Source organism: Herpailurus yagouaroundi, unplaced genomic scaffold (genome assembly GCF_014898765.1).
Source record: "Herpailurus yagouaroundi ecotype Mexico unplaced genomic scaffold, PumYag 246, whole genome shotgun sequence".
Classification (NCBI taxonomy): Eukaryota; Metazoa; Chordata; class Mammalia; order Carnivora; family Felidae; genus Herpailurus; species Herpailurus yagouaroundi.
In genome coordinates this window covers 7,483,989-7,503,668 of record NW_024412463.1, presented here as the reverse complement: position 1 = coordinate 7,503,668, position 19,680 = coordinate 7,483,989, and the positions used below count along the sequence as shown (strand labels likewise).

General features: G+C 56.8%; 1 protein-coding gene across 4 annotated transcripts; it reads left to right on the top strand.

Moving 5' to 3' along the window:
- The first annotated feature begins 6,237 nt into the window (after positions 1–6,237).
- ZBP1 (Z-DNA binding protein 1) lies at positions 6,238–18,955 on the top strand. Of its 4 annotated transcripts, none has more exons than XM_040459706.1 (8): positions 6,238–6,382; positions 9,446–9,667; positions 10,224–10,289; positions 10,666–10,839; positions 12,059–12,223; positions 14,025–14,231; positions 15,263–15,451; positions 18,518–18,955. In XM_040459706.1, exons 1-8 carry the CDS (start codon positions 6,349–6,351, stop codon positions 18,757–18,759), a joined length of 1,299 nt encoding a protein of 432 aa, XP_040315640.1. In that variant the 5' UTR covers positions 6,238–6,348; the 3' UTR covers positions 18,760–18,955. The 4 variants fall into 4 exon arrangements, with proteins under 4 accessions (XP_040315640.1, XP_040315639.1, XP_040315642.1 ...); XM_040459705.1 differs by having other exon boundaries at positions 15,218–15,451; XM_040459708.1 differs by lacking the exon at positions 18,518–18,955 and adding an exon at positions 18,232–18,382 and having other exon boundaries at positions 15,218–15,451.
- The last annotated feature ends 725 nt before the right edge of the window (positions 18,956–19,680 follow it).

Genomic DNA, 19,680 nt, shown 5'->3' with positions numbered 1-19,680 from the left:
TGATTTGGGCTCAGGTCATGATCTCAGTTTGTGGGTCCAAGCCCTGTGTCGGCCTCTGTGCTGACAGTACAGAGCTTGCTTGGGATTCTCTCTCTCCCTCTCTCTCTGCTCCTCCTCCACTCGCACTTTGTCTCTCAAAATAAATAAATAAACTTCAAAAAAAAAACCCCAAAAACCCACCAGAACTAGTGACCAGAAGGCTTACTGATACCATGAACAGTCAGTTAACGTGTTTTGTATGTTACACAGACACGTTTGTTTGTGTATAGTATTATATACTGCATCCTTACAACAAAGGAAGTTGAGGAAAGGGAATGTTCCAAAGAAAATCACAAGAAAGAGACAACAGATTTACCGTACTGGATCGCATTTACCCAAAAGACATCTGGGTATAAGTGGATCTGCACAGTTCAAACCCTTGTTGTTCATTAGGTCAACTCTCGGAACAGGAAATCCTTTTTCAAAAAAGAAAGAGGGGCGCCTGGGTGGCTCAGTCGGTGAAGCGTCCGACTTCGGCTCAGGTCATGATCTCACGGTTTGCGGGTTCAAGACCAGCATCAGGCTCTGCTGACAGCTCAGAGCCTGGAGTCTGCTTCCGATTCTGTGTCTCCTTCTCTCTCTCTGCTCCTCCCCTGCTCACGTGCTCTCTCTCTCTCTGTCCCAAATAAATAAATAAACATTTAAAAAATTTTTAATAAAAAGTTACACATTAACATGTAAAACTGTTCTATTCTCGACGCAACCCCTGTCCCCCTCGGCACACCCCCATCCACAACCCAGGAGGGGCCACAAGTCCCAGAAGGACAGGACTCCTGCGCCTATGATGTGCGTCTCTGCAATTCCCCCATCATACTTTCTGGGCATAGAAGTCTCAGCATCTCGGGCCTATGGATGTTTCAAGAGCCTTTGAACATGTTTGAGCCCCAAGATATGGGGTGGGGGAAGGGAAGGGCCACACACTGCAAAATCAGGATCCATAAATGTTTAATTAAACGTCCAGGAAACCTAGCTCATTAATTGCTTCCTCTAGTCATCATAAAAATGTCATTACGCTTCATTATATTTGAAACGAATTTATAGGTGAAATCTTCTCATGTTGCCAGAAATCCCGAGAACACTGGACGCCCAGTGAAGAAATCATGGCCAATTGTAATTAATGAATTACTTGTAGGCAAATAATTTTGGTAGTAACATCATCGAAATCTCTTTTGATTATCAAAATAAACGTTAGATGTGAATTCATTCCAGTACACTTGTTGGGATGTCGGGAAGGGCTTTCTGCAGAGAGGTGGGGGTGGGGAGGAAGCGAGAACAGCCTGGTCGTGGCCTCACCTCCCTCCCCCTGCCCGTCTCTCGCCAACCTTCCTCAAGCACCACGGCTACCTTTCCCCAACTCACCTTGGAGGAAAATCTCCCAGTGGCCTTTTCTTTGTCCCCAGTGAAAAATCTCAAGTTTCTACCACGGCCATTGATGCCTCCGGCCCCTGCCTGCCCCCCCGCCCCCCCACTCCACCCCGGCTCACTTTACTGGCCAGCACAGCTGGGAAATGTGGGATACCCTGGACTCGGCCTGAGCCACTCGTCAATCTTGAATTGGGCAGTGTGGCCTCGTCTACGGCTGGAGCGAGAAGCAGATCCAGGAACCAGCGAGGGGAGGCCTTCTTCCTCCCCCACCATGGGCCCCAGCTCCAGGGCTGGGGTGAAGAAAGCACAAAGCATTAGTTGCTGAAAGACCGGAAGAAATGGGGACAGCTCTGTCAGGGCAGAGAAGGACAGCTGGGGATCACAGAATGATGATATGAGTGGCTTCTGTTTACGGAGCTCGTACCATGCGCCCCGAGCTCCGGGAGGCCCGGATGTGTGACTGAAGTAATTGAACTTCGGCAATAACCTCAGAAAGGTAGTTGCTGCTTTGATCCCCTTTTCCAGCAGGAGAAACTGAGGCTGGGAAAGAGTGGTGACTTGCCCCACGCCCTCATCTAGAAGGTAGGGGTGCCAGAGCCCGAGCCCCACGTCTGTCCAGCTCTGGTGGACGCAGACGATAAATAGAAACCCACTGAGCTCTGCTCTGAAAGGCGGCGAACAGAGTCAAGGCCGATCCGGACGGGGGCTGCCACGGAGAAGCCGCCGCCTTTGACAAAGCGGCTTCCCCTGGTCTTTGGTCCTCACCCTCTGCTCATAGCTCCTGTAACCGTGTGCAGTCCCTGTCTGCCCTGGCCACCTCTGGATCTCCGGCCTTCGCCCCCGACCGAAGACGCATCATTACCCACATCTGATGCCTTCAGACCTTTCCACTCCCTCCCCCGAGGTGAAGTCACAGCGAAAATGTGAAAATAACATCCAAGCTGCCTGGTAGAAAGGAGACTGGGTTTTGCCAACACAATGTGCAGTAAAAATATCTCTTAAAAGAGAGAGAGAGAGAAATTTAAAGACTGGAGATCAGTAACATGTAATTATCATCTGGTTTGGGCGGAGAGTTCTAATAGTTTCCAGAAAAACACAAACCATGAAAAAGGAATGTGCTTTCCAAGGCAAAAAGAGATTTGGGCTCCAGCATGCAGTGGCCCCATCCTGGAACTCCTCCCACGCAGAGGAGGGAGGCACCTATTCCCTTCCTCTCCCGGTTTGCCTTCCGCACTGCGCAGGAGGCTCTGAGAATGTGCAGACTGCCCTTGAACTCAGCCTCGAGCCTGCTCAGTAGATAGGCTTTTGTGAGTGGCCATACCTACAGGCGCAGAGGGAGTATCCAAGCTCCTTCCTTGGGGGACCAACAGAGCCTCGAAATGGCAGGGACAGCTTGCTTTCCTCCAATACCCGTTGTCTCCTATTTTGAAATCATAACCCCCCCCCCCCCAATATTAGCTCAGTGCATTGTGACCCAGAAAAAGCACCATCTCTCCTTGCCTTCCTTGCTGGGCCATGGTACTAACGGGATGTCAGTTTCACGTGTGTGCAACTTAAGATACTTATCCTTCTTCTTTTTCTTCTTTCCTGCTGGAAGGAATGCAAATGTGATGGCTGGAGCTTCAGCAGCCATCCTAGATCATGAGGCCAACCTGGGAATGGAGGCCACAGAGGGCAGAACAACAAGATAGCGAGGCCAGAGGACCCAACACCATGGTGTGCCACGCCAAACCGGGACCGCCTACCCTACTGTTATGGGAGAAAGAAAGAAGCATCCGCATTGTGTAAGCCACTGATATTTGGGTCAAAGACAATCTTTAGAGTTAAAATTACCTTGACCCAGCAATTGCACTACTAGGCATTTATCCAAGGGATACAGGTGTGCTGTTTCGAAGGGGCACATGCACCCCAATGTGTATAGCAGCACGATCAACAGTAGCCAAAGTATGGAAAGAGCCCAAATGTCCATCAATGGATGAATGCAGAAAGCAGATGTGGTCTATATATACAATGGAGTATTACTCGGCAATCAAAGGGAATGAAATCTTGCCATTGGCAACTACGTGGATGGAACTGGAGGGTATTATGCTAAGTGAAATGAGTCAGTCAGAGAAAGACAAAAATCCTATGACTTCACTCATATGAGGACTTTAAGAAACAAAACAGGGACATAAGGGAGGGGAAACAAAAATAATATAAAAACAGGGAGGCGGACAAAACAGAAGGCACTCATAAATATGGAGAACAAACTGAGGGTTGTTGGAGGGGTTGTGGGAGGGGGTTGGGCTAAATGGGTCAGGGGTATTAAGGAATCTACTGAAATCATTGCTTCACTGTATACTAACTAATTTGGATGTAAATTTCAAAAAAAATAAAAAATAAAGTTAAATTAAAAAACAACAACAACAGCAAAATTACCTTGAAAACCTCTTAAACTGAGAAACGCAGTTCAAGACAATCCAGATCTTTAAAGTGAGAACCCCACCCCACACGCTGAGACACTCCCAAATTCCAGACGTGTGATGGAATGCTAGGGAATGCCTTGGGTTTTTGTTTTTGTTTGTTTGTTTGTTTCTGGTGCCTAAAGTTATATTGCAAAGATGCATCACGTCACATTTTCCAACTTTGGCCGCCCTTGAGAGCACCGATTAAGTGTTAGATGGGATGTGCTTTACCTGATTTGTTATCTCTGTTTTATCATTAAAGAAACCAAGGCCCAGTGAGGCAAGGACCCAGAGCTAGGGAAGGACAGGGCTGTAGCTGGGACCCGCCCGGAGAAGAAGGCACAGTCCTTGTCTAGGTGCACCTCCCAGGAGTGCTTGGCTTTCCTACTGGTTCCTGCTGCTCCAGAGCCAGTGTGCAAGCCCCACGTGGCTTCAGGATGGGGCAGGGAGGGATGGGGACACAGGGAGACAGGGGCATGAAGGGACAGAAAGGGGCCATCCAGGGGCACCTGGGTGGCTCAGTCGGTGAAGCATCCGACTTCAGCTCAGGTCATGATCTCACGGTCCGTGGGTTCGAGCCCCGCGTCGGGCTCCGTGCTGACCGCTCGGAGCCTGGAGCCTGCTTGGGATGTTGTGTCTCCCTCCCTCTGCCCCACCCCTGCTCATGCTCTGTCTCTCTCTGTCTCAAAAATAAATAAAAAACACTTTAAAAATTAAAAAAAAAAAAAAAAAAGAAAAAGAAAGGGGCCATCCAAACACTGTCCAGACAGACACAGGCCCTGAGGGTGCCAGCCTCCACCACTGAAGCACAGCTCAACCTTCCAGAAGCGAATCTGACCCTCAGGATTCAGCCTGACCTGCAACCCTACATAGGCGCCGGGCTCGAGGCTGGGGTCTCAGGCCTCTACCCTAAGAGGTCAGCAGCATGCAGGGAAGGAGCCAAAGAGCCCGGGTAAGAGAGGCCAGGGAGGATGGGCGGGAAGCCCGGAGTGGGACCAGAGTGGGACCAGACGGAGTCGGGGTTTCCCTGGGAGATGGTGACGGGTGGGAGGTCCCCCTACATCAATGAGACCACGAGCGGCCCCGGGGTCCAGGTTGGTGATCGAGCGCCACCTGGTGGCCCGTCGCGGCACGGCGCCCCCCCCAACCTCCCAATGGGGGCTACCCCAGAGCCTCCTCCCTGAGGGCGCCTCCGCAATCACCCTCCACACCCCCGTTACCCCGCATTTAAAGTCAATATTGCCGATTCCTAGGCAGAAACAAGTTTTCGGTTTTACCCCAAAGAGGAACAAAGCACTATAGTAGTTTCCTGTTGCTACTGAGCGTCCCACGAGGCAAGGGCAGGGCTCAACCTCCCCTGGGACGCACGCCCCGCCCCCAGCGCAAGGCTGTGAGTGATCTGGGTGCCCTGTGGGCGTAGGGACGGTCCCCAGCTTGCTCTGCAGATACCGCTCCAGGTGAGCCAGCCCCTCCCTGCCCAGACGTGCTGGGGCAAAGTCCCCCGAGGGCAGGGCTAGACCCTCCCCAGGCCTCTGCCGCTGGGACCCAGAGCCCAGAGACTTCCAGGGCTGATTTCTTGCCCCTCCTGGCCGCCTGGCGACTGCAGGCCCCGGTTTCCCCTTCTACTACCTGGTGAAGGACAGTGGCTCGGAACTACCTGGGAGTCAGTGGCCCCTTTGAAATAAATGAAAGTGATGGGTCCCTTTCCCGGGTATGTGGGTGCCTAGCTGGGCTCATGAACGGAGATGGCACCCGGGCATCTGGCCAAACTGTTCAACTGGCTCGTCCCCTTTAGTCCTCGCTAAAGGAGATGCAGCTACTTTTTCATTTAGCCCCGTTTTACGGATGAGGCAACCGAGGCACAACTAGGTTCAGTAACTTGTCCAAAGTCGCACAGCCAGCAAATCGTGGGGCTGGATGAGAACCCAGCCTTGGACAAGTGACCCCCTCTGACCTAAGCCTCAGTCTCCCCTCTGAGAAAAGAGATCAGGATCGGCCCGTCTCCTGGGGCAGTGAGAGGGGCATACAAGATTGGAAAGCATATGGTAGATGCTCATTAAAAAGAGCTGTCATTGTGATATACCCACGAATGGTTCCAGGTGCCTCGGCCCATGTGTGGGCACCAGGGTGGGCCGCGGTGGGCGCCCAGAAGGTCCGGAAAGCCCCGTGTTTCCAGAGAATGCTCCGGGCTTGCCAATCTCATGTAGCCGGAGGCCTTGCTCATCGATTCTGCTTTCAATTTTGTTTCTTCCTAAAGCCACACACAGGAGTTTCGTTTTCTTTTTCACCAGAAAGCCGATCGGGGTGACTAGGCCTGTTTCTGGAGCGTGGACAGCAAACACCCGGCCAGCTGACGTGTCATCCCTTCGCAGCTGCGGACGCACCGAGTTCAGCCACGCAAGCACCCCTCGCCTCGACCCGGCCCCTCCTCTCCGAGCCCCCGTGCGGGGGCCTCCCGCGCTGTCCCCAGGTCTCCAAGCGTCTCACGGCGGCCACCGGCATGGCCCAGGCCCCCGAGGACCCTGGAGAAACAGGTACTTTCTTCCTTCTAAGGCATAGTGGGGGTTCCCAGTGGGACTTTTACTTCTCTTTCTAGCCCCTTTCCTTGGCCGGGTCACAGCAACGGTAGCCGACCACACATCCCTAAGCGCAGGGGTCAGGAGAGAAGAGGCGGGCCCAGGGACCGGTCGGGGAGGACCTGCTCTGCCCCGGTTAGTACTGTCTGCACGCATTTCAGGAGCCCTCAGGGGCCAGCGCCGTGAAGTTTGCATTTCATACAGGAGATCGTTGCGTCCGGCCACCACAGAGCCCGACGCTGGGCTCTGAACTCGTGTTCATTTTAAGAAATAACGAGTTGCTTTGAGAAGAGGCGTCCGGGGACACCTGTGGTCCCCTTCTTCCTCAGATACCCCTTCACTCCTGGAAGAACAGACCAAGGAACCGCATGCTGAGCAAGTGCTGTGTGCTAAAGGGCTTGTGGGCTGTGGGCTGTGGGCGGTTTTTCGTTTTGTCATCATTAGCTCATTTACTCCTCACTACAATCTTGGAGGTAGCTGCCCCTTTTTTTTTTTAATTTAAAAACTTTTTTTTTTTTTGACATTTATTTATTTTTGAGAGACAGAGAGAGACAGAGCATGAGCAGGGGAGGGGCAGGGAGAGAAGGAGACACAGAATCCGAAGCCGGCTCCGGGCTCCGAGCCGTCCGCACAGAGCCCAAGGCGGGCTTGAACCCGCGAGCCGTGAGATCGTGACCTGAGCCGAAGTCGGACGCTTCACTGACTGAGCCACTCTTATGCCCACTTTGCAGATGGAAAAAGTGAGGCACAGAGAGGCCACATAGCCAGCGGATCGCAGAGCTGGGGCTCAAACCCAGGAAACCAGCCGTCAGGGCACCAAAAGGAGGAAAAGCGGTGTGCTGGGGAGGGGTGCCACCACGGTGCAGCCCAGGGCCGGGGCTGGTTTCCAGGTTTCTGTTGTATGTCCCCCCCAGGGACACGCACGTACTCACCACTCAGTAACTGCACTTAACTTCTCCCTTCCAGGTTTATCTTTCCTTACCAACTTGTCACTTACACCTCATCCGTTTTGCAACTTCCCATGTACAGATTCACCAGCCGGAAGGCCCAGCACAAGAGGCCAGCCAGCCCTACGGACTTGGCCTTCACTTTGACCTGCTTGGGGTGGAAGTGGAGGGAGGCGAGGAGGCCTACCCAGGGGCAGGCTTTTCAAGAATCAGAACTCTTTTCAAGACAAGGCAGAGTCAGGCTTGCAGTTGACTGGCTGGGGCTCTCCGGCCGCTGGAGGCAGAACTTGGCGGGTGAAGGGGGTGGGGGGTGTCCCCAGGTGTCCCGACTGCACTTCACCTGCGGCCGGCAAGGACGGACATGTCTGATCACAGGGCAAGCCTCACGGCCCAGCTGCGGAGGCAGCGAATGCATCACCCCTTCCCCGACCAGTGTTGCCACCAAGGAACCCGGGAAAAACCCAGAAGGCAGATGGGGCTGTTGCAAAGGGCCCCGGGTCTTCCCTGGGAGAGTCTTGCTTTGCATTTCTCTTGGGCACTTGGGGGACAGATGTTTCCTGGCAAAAGCTGAGGCTGCTGCCCAAAGGGCTCCCTCCAGCTCGCCGGGCACTGCGTGTGCCCTGCTTCCCTCTGCCCACAGAGCTACCGGCCTGGGTTTGTGGGAGCCTGTCTGAAAGCAACAGGGGCCATTCAGAGCCCCTGGGGTTCTGCTTAGGGTCGTTAAGCTCAGGAGGGGAAACAGAGACCCGGGAGGGATCTGCCCGTGCCCTGCCCTGGGTCCTCTGGGCGGACACTTGTCCCAGCGGTGGGTGGAGCCACTGGGTCACTCGTTTATTCAAATGCTGTTTCCCGAGCACCTGCTGTGTGCCCGGTGCTGTGCTGGACACCAGAGGTGCTACAGTGGACCAGCAATCACAGCAGGGGGTCCCCGGAGCCATTCTGCAAGGGCCCCACCCGCATACACAGCACCCCACTCCCCCGGGCATCCAGGACGGCTCCCCACAAGAGATGGTGTTTGAGCGAGACCCGGAGGCTGAGTGGATGTTGGGGGGCGTAGAGAGGCGGGAGGGTGTTTCTGGCAGAGGGGGCAGTACGTGCAAAGGCCCGGGGGTGAGTAAGCTGGAAAGAGCATGAGGGCCGGTGGATTGCCATCCTCCGGGAGACGGAGGTGAGGGATGGACGGGGGGTGGGGGGGCACAGAGGGAGACAAGGGATTCGAGAGAGCGGGGAACAGTGTTTCTAGGCCTCTCTGGACCTGGGCTTTGGGGAGAAAGATCCGTTTCCGAGTGTCTTTAGCTTTCTGGCTTGGATGACCACCACCACTGACGTGGAAAGGGGAGCCCCCGAGGACGGACAGAGGACGCAGGGGGGTGACGACAACAGGCCTCCCAGGAGGGACTTTGCCCCCCCTCCCCGCTTCTTCCTGCTCCTGTGCCCTCAATCTACCCCACCCTGCCACCTTCCGCTCCCCTGTGCTCTGAGGATGTCTGAGGGCTGAGTGCTCCCCTCCCCCCACACCCCGCCCCTTGCCCTCAAGCGCCCGCACCAGGCAGAGGATGTTCAGAAGGCTGGGGTGCCTCCTCTGGCCATCAGCCTGTCTGGCCAAGGTCCTTTCTTTCTTTCTTTCTTTCTTTCTTTCTTTCTTTCTTTCCTTTCTTTTAATTATTTTTTAATGTTTATTTTTGAGAGAGAGAGAGAGAGAGAGAGGGAACACACGAGCAGGGGAGGGGCAGAGAGAGAGGGAGACACAGAATCCGAAGCAGACTCCAGGGCCTGGGCCATCAGCACAGAGCCCGACGCGGGGCTCGAACTCACAGACTGTGAGATCTCGACCTGAGCCGACGTCGGACGCTTAACCGACTGAGCCACTCAAGTGCCCCTGGCCAAGGTCATTTCTGAGCAGCCCATCTGCCCGTCACCGAACAGAGGCATTGTTAGTGAATGTCTGCTCGGGTCTCCGCCCCTGCCTCTGCCCTGGACCCCTCGCACGGGGACCCCCCCGCCCCGAGCTTCTGGCCCCGGCTTGATCCAAGGGAGGCTCCGTTCTCTCTCTGCCCCCCTCTCCTTCTCCCAGACCTCGAGCAGAGGATCCTGCGGGTGCTGAGGGACGCTGGCTCCCCTGTGAAGTCCGTCCAGCTGGCAAAGGAATGCCAAGTGCCCAAGAAGAAGCTCAACCAAGTCCTCTACCGGATGGAGAAGGAGTCGAAAGTCTCCCTGGCGGGCCTGGCGATGTGGCGCCTGGGCGAGGGAGGGACCGGAGAAGTGGTCCCCACAGAGCCGGCCCAGCTCAGCCAGGGTAACCTGCCCCCCGGGGGTCGGGGTGGGCCCAGCGCGAGCAGTCCCGGCAGCGGACGAGCGAGGTCCGGGCCTGGGTTCAAATACGGGCCCTGCCCCTCGAAGGTGCGTGGCACCCCCTGGCCGTGCCTTGATTTCCTTTTCGGACCACCGGACGTGACAGCAGGCCCGGGGTTGCCAGGGGGCGAGGCGGAAAGGGCCCAGCCTCCTGACCGCGCGCGGCAGGCACTCAGCAGAGCCTGAATAGTGACCATATGGGCACGACGACAAGAATAGAACAGACCTAGCTCCTCCGTAGTCCTGCAGGGCAGAGACCAACAGGGCCGGCTTTCATCAGGCGCCCACAGCGGCTGACGGTGGAGACGGGTGGAGGGCACGCCTGCTCTCCGCCCAGAGAGCTGGGTCGGCCGAGGAGAGGCAGGGCGGGTCTGGAGGCAGACTTGTTCGGCCCTGGACGCGGAGGCCGGCTCTCCCTCGTGCGGAGGCCGCCTTGGTCCCGTGGAGTCCCCGTCCCCTCTCCTGCCCCTCCACCCCCCCACCCACCTTTCTTTCTCCAGCGGCGAGGCCCCAGCAGGACGCAGCCGCGGTTCCAGAGGAACCTGACCCTCAGCTCAGCGAACAGCGTAAGCACCCCCGTTTCCTTTCAGTTGCCGGGCCCCGGGGCCCCGACCCCAAACCCTCCTGGGCCCCTCGAGATGTTACTCGTGCCCCACCCACCGAGGGGTCCCCACACGGTATCCGGGGGGGAGGTTCAGCCCGCACAGCGGAGGACGCGCGTGGCCAAGGCGCCATCTCTCCGATCAGTGGCCCACATCCACTGCCCGTCGGCCCCCGAGCCACAGAACGACCTCCGTGCTGTGATATTACCACGTCCTGCAGACGGGGAAACTGGGTACAGGGGGTCCGGGGCTCCCCCACGTCTGCACAACCAGCAGACAGTGGAGCAGACAGATTCAAGCTCCGGGGTCCCCCTTAACCACCCACCGCCCTGCCTCACAGAGAAAGCCATCTATAGGTTTCTGGAAGGCGCTGGGCCCTGTAAGGCCCTGATCATCGCCCGGGCCCTGGGAATGAAGACAGCAAAAGAAGTCAACCCACACTTGTATGATATGAGAAAGAGGCACCTTCTGAGTCTTGATGAGAAATCAAGTCTATGGTCGATTTATCGACCAGGTAGGTCCCAGGTAGGTGGGGCAGGGTGGTGGAGAGAGCGTAACATCCGACGCTTGGTCCTTGCCTGGGCACCCTGCCAGCCCCACCTTCCTCGCCAGACCTTCACAGAGGCTTGCAGGGGTCTTGCGGATGGATCACTAGAAGGGGGCGCCAGGAGGGCGGGTGTGCTGGTGGGAGTGACCAAGGAGGGCTTCCTGGAGGAGTGGCCCGAGGTTGCAGCTGCAGAAAGCAAGGGGCCAGGAAAGGAGGTGGCCCGCTCCTAACTGTCTCAGCCCCGGGATGTGGGGCTCACCCTGAGTTTGCTAACAGTTTTCTCTCAGCACTTTGCCCAACGTGCAGTTTCGAAGCTCCTGGAAGGGAAGGCTGGGCTCAGACACCCACAGGGTGGGGTCCCGGGTGACCCCTCCACCAGGTGCGGCGGGCGCGGGGCCCCGCATTTGGGGTCCACGAGGACGTTCTAATTTCTCTTACCATCAGAAGAAAAGATGAATATTGTAATAATAATAAATGGTTAATCACGACCCCCAGCTTAGATTATATTTGTCTCTCTCATCCCAACACAGTCGCGAAATGTAATTTTGAATATTTTTATGGAGAAAGGGACCCGCAGAGACACAAGAGCTCAGGGGCCACAAAGGTGGGACGTGACCCTGTGTGCGGAGGCGGCAGAGGCCCCGGCAGGTGCCCACCTGGCCCCCATGGGACTGACACCCAGCTCACGGCCCCCAAAGGGGGTCTCAGCGTCCCTGGCACGGTCGCATGTGACAGGGCCAGATCTTAAACACTGGTGAAAACTCTGAATTCTTAAAAATGTCCGGTGAGCCAAGCAAAGCTCATCCAGTGGCCAGAAACAGCCCGTGGATGGCCACCTTGCGGCCTCCTCTAAAGGGAGAGGGGTCCTGGGGCTCAGGGGACGCCCGCAGAGGAGGAGGTGAGCAGTGAGGCTCCCAGGAGCCTCCTGAGGTCAGCAGAAGACGCACAGATAGGGTGACCCGCTGTGGTGACGTCCAAGCAAGGCTCATCTGAGACCCCTGCGGGGCTTGTTAAACACGACGGCTCCTGGGTCCCACCTTGGACCTACTGACTCGGGACCCCCCGGGGCAGGGGGACGTGGGGGAACCTGTGTTTTAACAAGCTCCACAGTGGATTTTGTCACGGCCATCGGTATTTGGAACCCCCGGAGAGGTGCAGAGGGCTTGGGTGGAATATTATTTTGCAGATTGTGGAGGAAGAAGCGAGTCCCCCGCGATTATTTACCAGCAAAATCCAATCAACATGATCTGTCAGAATGGACCAAATAACTATATTTCCATTGAGAACTCAGAAGACATCCAGATTGGACATGGGAACGTCATAGTGAAGCCAACTGCCTCTGGGGAGAATGGTGAGTCCTCTCAGAGGCACCCTCAGAGGGACCTGTAGGGGCACCTACTCCCTCTGGGTGGGGGCCGAGAGGGGGACATTCAGCCTTTTTTATTTTTTATTTTTTTTTTAATGTTTATTTATAATTGAGAGACAGAGAGAGCATGAGCGGGGGAGGGGCAGAGAGAGAGGGAGACACAGGCTCCAGGCTCCGAGCTGTCAGCACAGAGCCCGACATGGGGCTCGAACCCCTAAACCACGAGATCATGACCTGAGCTGAAGTCGGACGCTTCACCGACTGAGCCACCCAGGCGCCCTCCAGGACATTCAACCTTTGAGGAGAAAGGGCAGCTTTCACATCTCCAAGGTCATCCCTTATGGCCTTCCTGATCATGAGGAAGTCTTCCTGCACACCTGGATCAAACCTCTCCTGCTCTCCCTTCATCCCGATAACCTTTTGCCTTCATTTCAATGGGATCTGATATTTTTCGATGAGACATAGCTTGGTTCACTCTCCTCCAGTAGAATGTCACAAGGGGTCATTGTAGTATTTTGTTTGTTCTAAGACACCCTTTCCCCCCACATTATAACGGCTTAGAAACTGGGATGCACCTGGCCAGTGGTGTCCTAGTTTTGATAAAATACAATCCCGCAGAAGAGTGTTTATTCCATGCCAGGCCCTGGGGTGAGAGGGGACGGGGCCACCTCTCGGACCAGCCGTGGAACACGAGGGACAGCATTAGCCCGAAAGCTGGAATACTCCCTGTGACCTCAAGACAGCCCTTCCCTACCCTGGGCCTTGGTTTCCCCAACTGTGAAATGAGGAACTTTGTTTTATTTATTTTTTTTTTTCAACGTTTATTTTATTTTTTGGGACAGAGAGAGACAGAGCATGAATGGGGGAGGGGCAGAGAGAGAGGGAGACACAGAATCGGAAACAGGCTCCAGGCTCTGAGCCATCAGCCCAGAGCCCGACGCGGGGCTCGAACTCACGGACCGCGAGATCGTGACCTGGCTGAAGTCGGACGCTTAACCGACTGCGCCACCCAGGCGCCCCAGGAACTTTGTTTTAGAATCTGGATCAATGGTTCCCCAACCTTAGTCCTCCCAGTTTGGGCCATGCCCGTGTCGGATTATTTTCTTCATGTTGTTAATGGCATCCCTTTTTATCTACTCAAATTTATTTTATGATTTTATCTTAAATCTTTTAAAAAATGTTTAGTTTTGAGAGAGAGAGAGACAGACAGACAAAGGATCCAAAGTGGGCTCTGTGCTGACAGCAGAGAGCCCGAAGCGGGGCTCGAACTCAAGAGCCGTGAGATCGGGACCTCAACCGACTGAGCCACCCAGGCGCCCCACTCGAATTTATTCTAAAGTGAACTTTTATAGCACTACCTGAAGTTAAAAACCAGGCGGTTTACCATGAAAATAAATACTGAGAAAATAAAGTAATGTCAGGGCTCTAAATGCTCAGTGTTGAGGGGGCGTTAAAGATATGCCAGCACCTGAGGACACCTGCCCCGGTGGGGTCAGAGGGTGGAGGGCACTAGGGGGCAGAGGCTGTGCTCACTGACTGGGTTTTCGAGTGCCCGGGTGACGCCAGGCGCCAGTCGTAAAAACCCGGGGACCCCCACACTGACTGTTCTGCTGGGCCCCCCTGCTCTCCATCAATAGCCTGAAATGCTCATTCCCAGTCTGGCAGCGGCCACAAAGAATTCAGAGGCCTGTCTTCTCCGTCCAGCCAGGACTTTGTATGTATGTGTGTTAGGGAGGTGTGGGCAGAGGGTGGGCGTCAGAGGTCATGTTGCTGTGTCCCCTGCTAGGTTCCGTGGCTCCCCTCCACCTCCCTCCAATGGCACCAGCTGATCCCCCGACGCAGAGTTCCCCGGCTGCAGCCTGGGCGCCCCAGGACATCCGCTTGGAGAAGTCTGTGCTCAGACGGGTGCTGCTGGGACATGGCAACGAGATGAGCCTTACCAGTGCCCCGGCCGAAGGCCCGGCTGCCTGCAGCCCCTCCGGCAGCCCCCCAGGTAACCCATCCCGCCCCCACCCCACCCCATTCAGCCCCTCGCTGCACGGAACATGAGCCAGTCTTTGCGGGGAGAGAGGCATGATGGGAAACTCCTTTCCTTCCACCAGGAGGCTGTCCCACAGAGTAGAGCAGGCGGGGTTTTTAGAGCTCGCACTCAGGATCCCATTCCCCACCACCACCCCCGCTCAGGAAACCTCAGTTTCTTCATCTGTACAACAGACACAGGGCAGCAGAGGCCAGACCAGCTGAGGCAGAGTCAGAGGAGATGGCCAGACTGGAATGGCATCTAAGGAGGGTAGATAGGAGTCATCTGAGTACCCGATGCCCTACTAAGCACTGTCGATGGTGACCAGAGAGCCCAGGCTAAGTCATCCCCAGCCCTGGTAGTCCAGAGACAGGCCAGGGATGAAAGACAGCAAAGAGGCCAGGGAACACCAGGAGGAGAGTTTCCAGAAGTGGGCAGGCCGATGAGGTCGGGGAGCTCCGTGGGGACCGGCAGCAGCGGTCGGTGGTGACCTGAGGACACAGAGGAGGTGGGAGTAGGAGGAGGGGAGACTGTGAGCAAGTCTTGTCCAAAGTTTGGATAGGAAAGGGGCCAGGTGAGGGCTGGGGGAAGCTGGGGACAGGCTATGGTTGCATGAAGGTTTTAACCAAAGGTGGAGGCGGCATTCTGGAGCTGTGGGGAAGCCAGCAGCAGAGACGGGAGCAGGCGGCAGGAGGGGGCGGTGGCCGAGTCCCAGGGGAAGGGTGCAGGTGGCACCTGGGGGGCAGTGACCGCCAGCAGTCCAGGCTGTGTGCAGAGGCACCGAGGGAGGCAGGGTCTCTGCTGTGGACCAACCCTGGTCTGGCCCACCAGGGGGACCTTCAGGGAGGCGAGTGGGCCAGGGAGGACTTGAAAGCCAGGCTGGGGGGTCAGGGTTCGGGGGCCACCATCCAGCTGCTTGTGCAGCCCTCCTGACATCTCTGTCTCTGACTGACCCACAGTCTCTGCCACCACTGTTGGCTCAGGAGCTTCGTTCAAAATTCCAGGGTCCAAACCAGGACCTGACTGCAAGGCAGATGGGATCCAGAGAGTCCACATCAGTTCATGCTTCCTTGAGGACACTGCCATTGGCAACGGCAACAGAATGACTGTCATCTCAGGGACAGCTGGTCCAGGAGGAGTTGCAGAGCCTGAGGACAGCAGAAGGGGCCCTGAGGAGCTGGACAAGGATGCAGGTGAGCCTGGGACAAGGTGGGCCCTGTGTTCTCTCTCTCTCTTTCTCTCATCCATCCACCCACCCACCCACCCACCCACGTACCCACCCATCCTCTACCCATCTCTCCATCCCCCTGACCACTCACCCATCCATTTACCCATCCATCCATCCATCCACCCATCCACCCATCCATCCACCCACCCACCCACCCATCCACCCACCCATCCATCTGTCCATCCATCCATCCACCCACCCACCTATCCATCCATCCACCCATCTGTTCATCCATCCATCCATCCATTCATCTATCCATCCACCCATCCATCCATCCATCATCCAGCCAGCCAGCCAGCCAGCCACCCACCTGTCCATCCATCCACCCATCTGTCCGGTCACCCATGCATCCACCCATCATCCATCCATCCATCATCCAACCACCCACCCACCCACCTATCCATCCATCCATCATCCGCCTATCCATCCATCCACCCACCCATCCATCTACCCATCCATCCCTCAATCATCCACCCACACACCCATCCATCTCATGCATCCATCCATCCATCCACTCATCTGTCCATCCATCCATCCATCATCCACCTATCCACCCACACACCCATCCATCTCATCCGTCCATCCATCCACAGTCATTCTCAAGTCTCCCATTTCCTGATGTCTGGAAGGCAGTAGAGGTCATAGCAGAGAGCAGCTCTGGAATCAGTGTATGGAGTGAAATCTTTTTAGCCAAGCGACCTAGCCCAGCACTTAGCTCTGAGCCTGTTTCCCATCTGTGACATGAGGATGGTAATTGCCTGTGGCTTCTGGTTGTGGCGAGCGCTGGGTGGGCTCTGTAGGCAAAGCCTCAGCCCTGTGCCTGGCCCTGCACGTGCCTTCAGGCAGCGTCCAATATCATTACCATTGGTGTCATTTTAGGCCTCATGGGAAGCACTGGGGCGCCACAGTGAGTGAAGCTCTGTCTCAGAGAGAGGTTAACCTCTCCCTGCAGGGTGGCCGCCACCTGCTGGAGGCTCAGCACACGTGCAAGGTTGCGGGGGCGGAGGGGGCATCCTGGCTGGCGGGAGGCACAGACAGACCCTGGTTTCTTCCACCTCGGTGCTGTCCTTGTCCGTGGGCAGAGGGGCCATAGAGGGCCAGCCATTCCCCTTCGACCAAGCACACCCACGCTCCTGGTCTCAGTCCGACGGCCTGCCCTTGGCCTCACGAGGGGCTGGGAGATGTCACCTGCGCCCCGCTGAGACTCAGAGGAGGGGGCTCCACGGCGAACAGGACGGCAGGGCTGCAGTTCGCCGCCTAGCCACAGCTCCGGCCCCGGTTGTGGGGCCAGGTGACTTCAACTCTGCTGCACAGGCAGGAGCAAGGTGGTGGCGGCAGGGGGAGGGTGTCCCGGTCTGGGGACGAGCGTGGGCAACAGGTGAGAGCAGGGTGGCGGGTGAACCGAAGCGTCAGTGTGACCCGTGCATGCTTCGTGGGGGGCAGAGGCCATAGCACAGCTCCAGGCCCCATGGAGACGTTGGCATTTCTTCAGGGCCACGGGGAGCCACGAAGGAGCTCTGAGCAGGAGACGGTATGGCAGGATTTCTGCCTTCAGTGTGAAGGAAGGATCGGGGGAGATTGCAGCTCCTGACTCTCTGGGATTGGGACGAAGGAGTCCTACTGTCCCTGTCGTGGTCGGAAACCCTAGACTGGCTGGTGACTGGTGCCCTAGCCGGCATCCACCTGCCCGGGGGGCATCTGTGCTGGATGCAAGAGGGTCCTGCCATCCTGATGGCCGGGACCTTGAGCTCCCAACAGGGAGGGGAGTCAGTAGGGAGAGGGCACCCTCTTCCTCACTTCCCAGAAACCTCCACAGAGGCACACAGGAGCCCCAGGGGTCGTGGACCACCCCCACGTGGTCTTAGGACTGGCCAAGACCCTCTCGATGGAAGGAAATTCAGCCCTCCGTGTTTGAAAAATTTTGTCCCTCCCCAAGGGCTAAGCAGTGGCACTGACGAGGCCTTATTCACTCTGCACCCCTACCCACCTTCCTCACTGGCCTGAAGAAGGTCTAACTTGTCAGGTGACGGGCAGGATCCCGTCCTGAGAAGTGTAACGTCTAGCAGGTTTTCCTTTTCTTGGGGGGTTGGGGGATGGTTAATCACAGACCATCAGTGCCGTGGACTGTGGCGCCCTCTTTGGGGTGTCTGTGAGCTGAGGCGCCTGCATGGGCCGTCAGCAGGGGCGTGGTGGGCTCTCGGCTGCCCGCCTGCCCGGCTCGCTGCTGTGACGCCCGGATGGGTGACATGATCTGGGGGCCCCGGTGCGACGTGGAAAAGTGAAGCTCCTTGTTCAACGTCTGAATCTCAAGACACAATGGAGCTTTTTTTTTTTATTTTTTTTAATCTTTATTTATTTTGAGAGAGAGAGACAGAGCACGAACGGGGGAGGGGCAGAGAGAGAGGGAGACACAGAATCGGAAACAGGCTCCAGGCTCTGAGCCATCAGCACAGAGCCTGACGCGGGGCTCGAACCCACGGACCGCGAGATCGTGACCTGAGCCGAAGTCGGACGCTCCACCGACGGAGCCACCCGGGTGCCCCAAGACACAATGGAGCTTTAAACTGAGTGAGCACAGGGTCCCTCTGAACACAGGCCCAGGCCACGTGGCTGTGAAGCTGGCCCTCCTCGGAGCCTTCTGGAAGACGACCCCTCCTCTGTGCGGCACTCCTCGGTCGCTCAGACCACTGGGTCTTTCCAAGAAATGATGCTGCAGCCGCCTGAAAGCTTCTTCCGTCTTTCCAGCGTTAGGAAGAAGCAACTCACTCCCTCATTCAGCAGTTCCGCCCCTGTCCCCGCTCTGAAACGCTCGCTCACCTGGACTTCCAGCCATGAGCAAACCAGATAAATAGTCCAGGAAGGACCGGAGACAGCTCACAAAGCAAGAAAGATGGTGGCACTGTGAACAAACCAACAGTGAAACCCGGGGAGGGGCGGGCAGTGCCCTGGTCCCCAGCGAGCCAGATCGCTCCGGTTATTTGAGGTGAGGGGGCCCGGGTGTCCCTTTGGCCACAGTTTCTGTCTTCCCCAGGACCCCTCTCCGAAGGCGCGGAGCCCAGAAGGGAGTTCCCTCCGGACCCGGCTTCCTCCCTCAGCGCCAACGTCTCGAAGCTCTTCTCCCCCCTAGAAGCTGTGACTCTTGAAAGCAGGGATCCCCACAACGCCGAAGACGGCGGCCGGGTGGACAGAACCCCAGACGTGGCGTCCCAGGGGGAGGTCGAGCCCAGAACAGACAGCCAGCCTCTCTCGGAAAGAGCAGGCGAACACCAGTGAACCTTCGGTACTATGCTTTCTGGGCTCCGTAAGCGTCCTTTTCCGCCTTCTTGCCTCCTGACACGCGACCGGCAAGGGTCAGCGTTTGGGCCGGGCCTGGCCTGGGGCTGGGTCACCTCTGCCCCTACCACCACCTTAGCCCGCCTTCCATCATGGCTACCCACCCTCCTGTCACTCAAGACCTGACTTCCTCAAGGCCCGTTATGGCTGCCTGACCTCTTTCCAACTCGACCTTTCTAGAACTTCCCTACCTTGACTTTGATCTCTCGGCCCTTCTTAGCTGAACTTCCAGAAAACAGATCCCTGCCGTCCAGGCCCCAGTGGGAGTCACTGGCCAGCCCACGGGCCAGGGGGCCTCTGCTGGCCAGTCATCAAGGAATGTTTGTCTTACGCCAGCATGGTGCTCGCGGGTGGACGGGGTTCCCTTGGAAGGGCTGTGGGCGCAGTGGCATTTCCAGAACAAAGGAACGGAGTGGGGTTGGTTCAGAGGGATGATGGGAGGAAGACAGAGAAGGCTAGAAGAAGGTGGTGGTCAGCCGGGCAGGGCCATTGTGGACTCATGTGCTCCACTTGTTACGCCCACGACATACACAGCTACACGTGCACTGTCCCTCCCAATGCCACGCCCGTACATCTCTCTCTTTTGCGTTAACTCTACTGGACCGTGACTGTCCAACGCCCAGGAGCCGCGTCCCCTGGGGCTAGCATCCGCCTTGGTGGAGGAAGGGCTGGCTCATCACAGAGACTCAATCAACAAGGTCACTGACCAGGGGTGCTTGGGTGGCTCGTCGGTTAAGCGTCCAACTCGATTTCGGCTCAGGGCATGATCTCAGGGTTTGTGGATTTGAGCCTTGCGTCGGGCTCTGCGCTGATGGCCTGGAGGCTGCTTCGGATTCTGTCTCTCCCTCTCTCTCTGCCCCT

Excerpts from the sequence above, each read along its gene's own strand:
- ZBP1 (XM_040459705.1), top strand. The coding sequence starts at position 6,349 with ATGGCCCAGGCCCCCGAGGACCCTGGAGAAACAG. Across the intron at positions 9,668-10,223 it reads GCCGGCCCAGCTCAGCCAGG|CGGCGAGGCCCCAGCAGGAC; the intron begins GTAACCTGCCCC and ends TTCTTTCTCCAG. Across the intron at positions 12,224-14,024 it reads AACTGCCTCTGGGGAGAATG|GTTCCGTGGCTCCCCTCCAC; the intron begins GTGAGTCCTCTC and ends GTCCCCTGCTAG.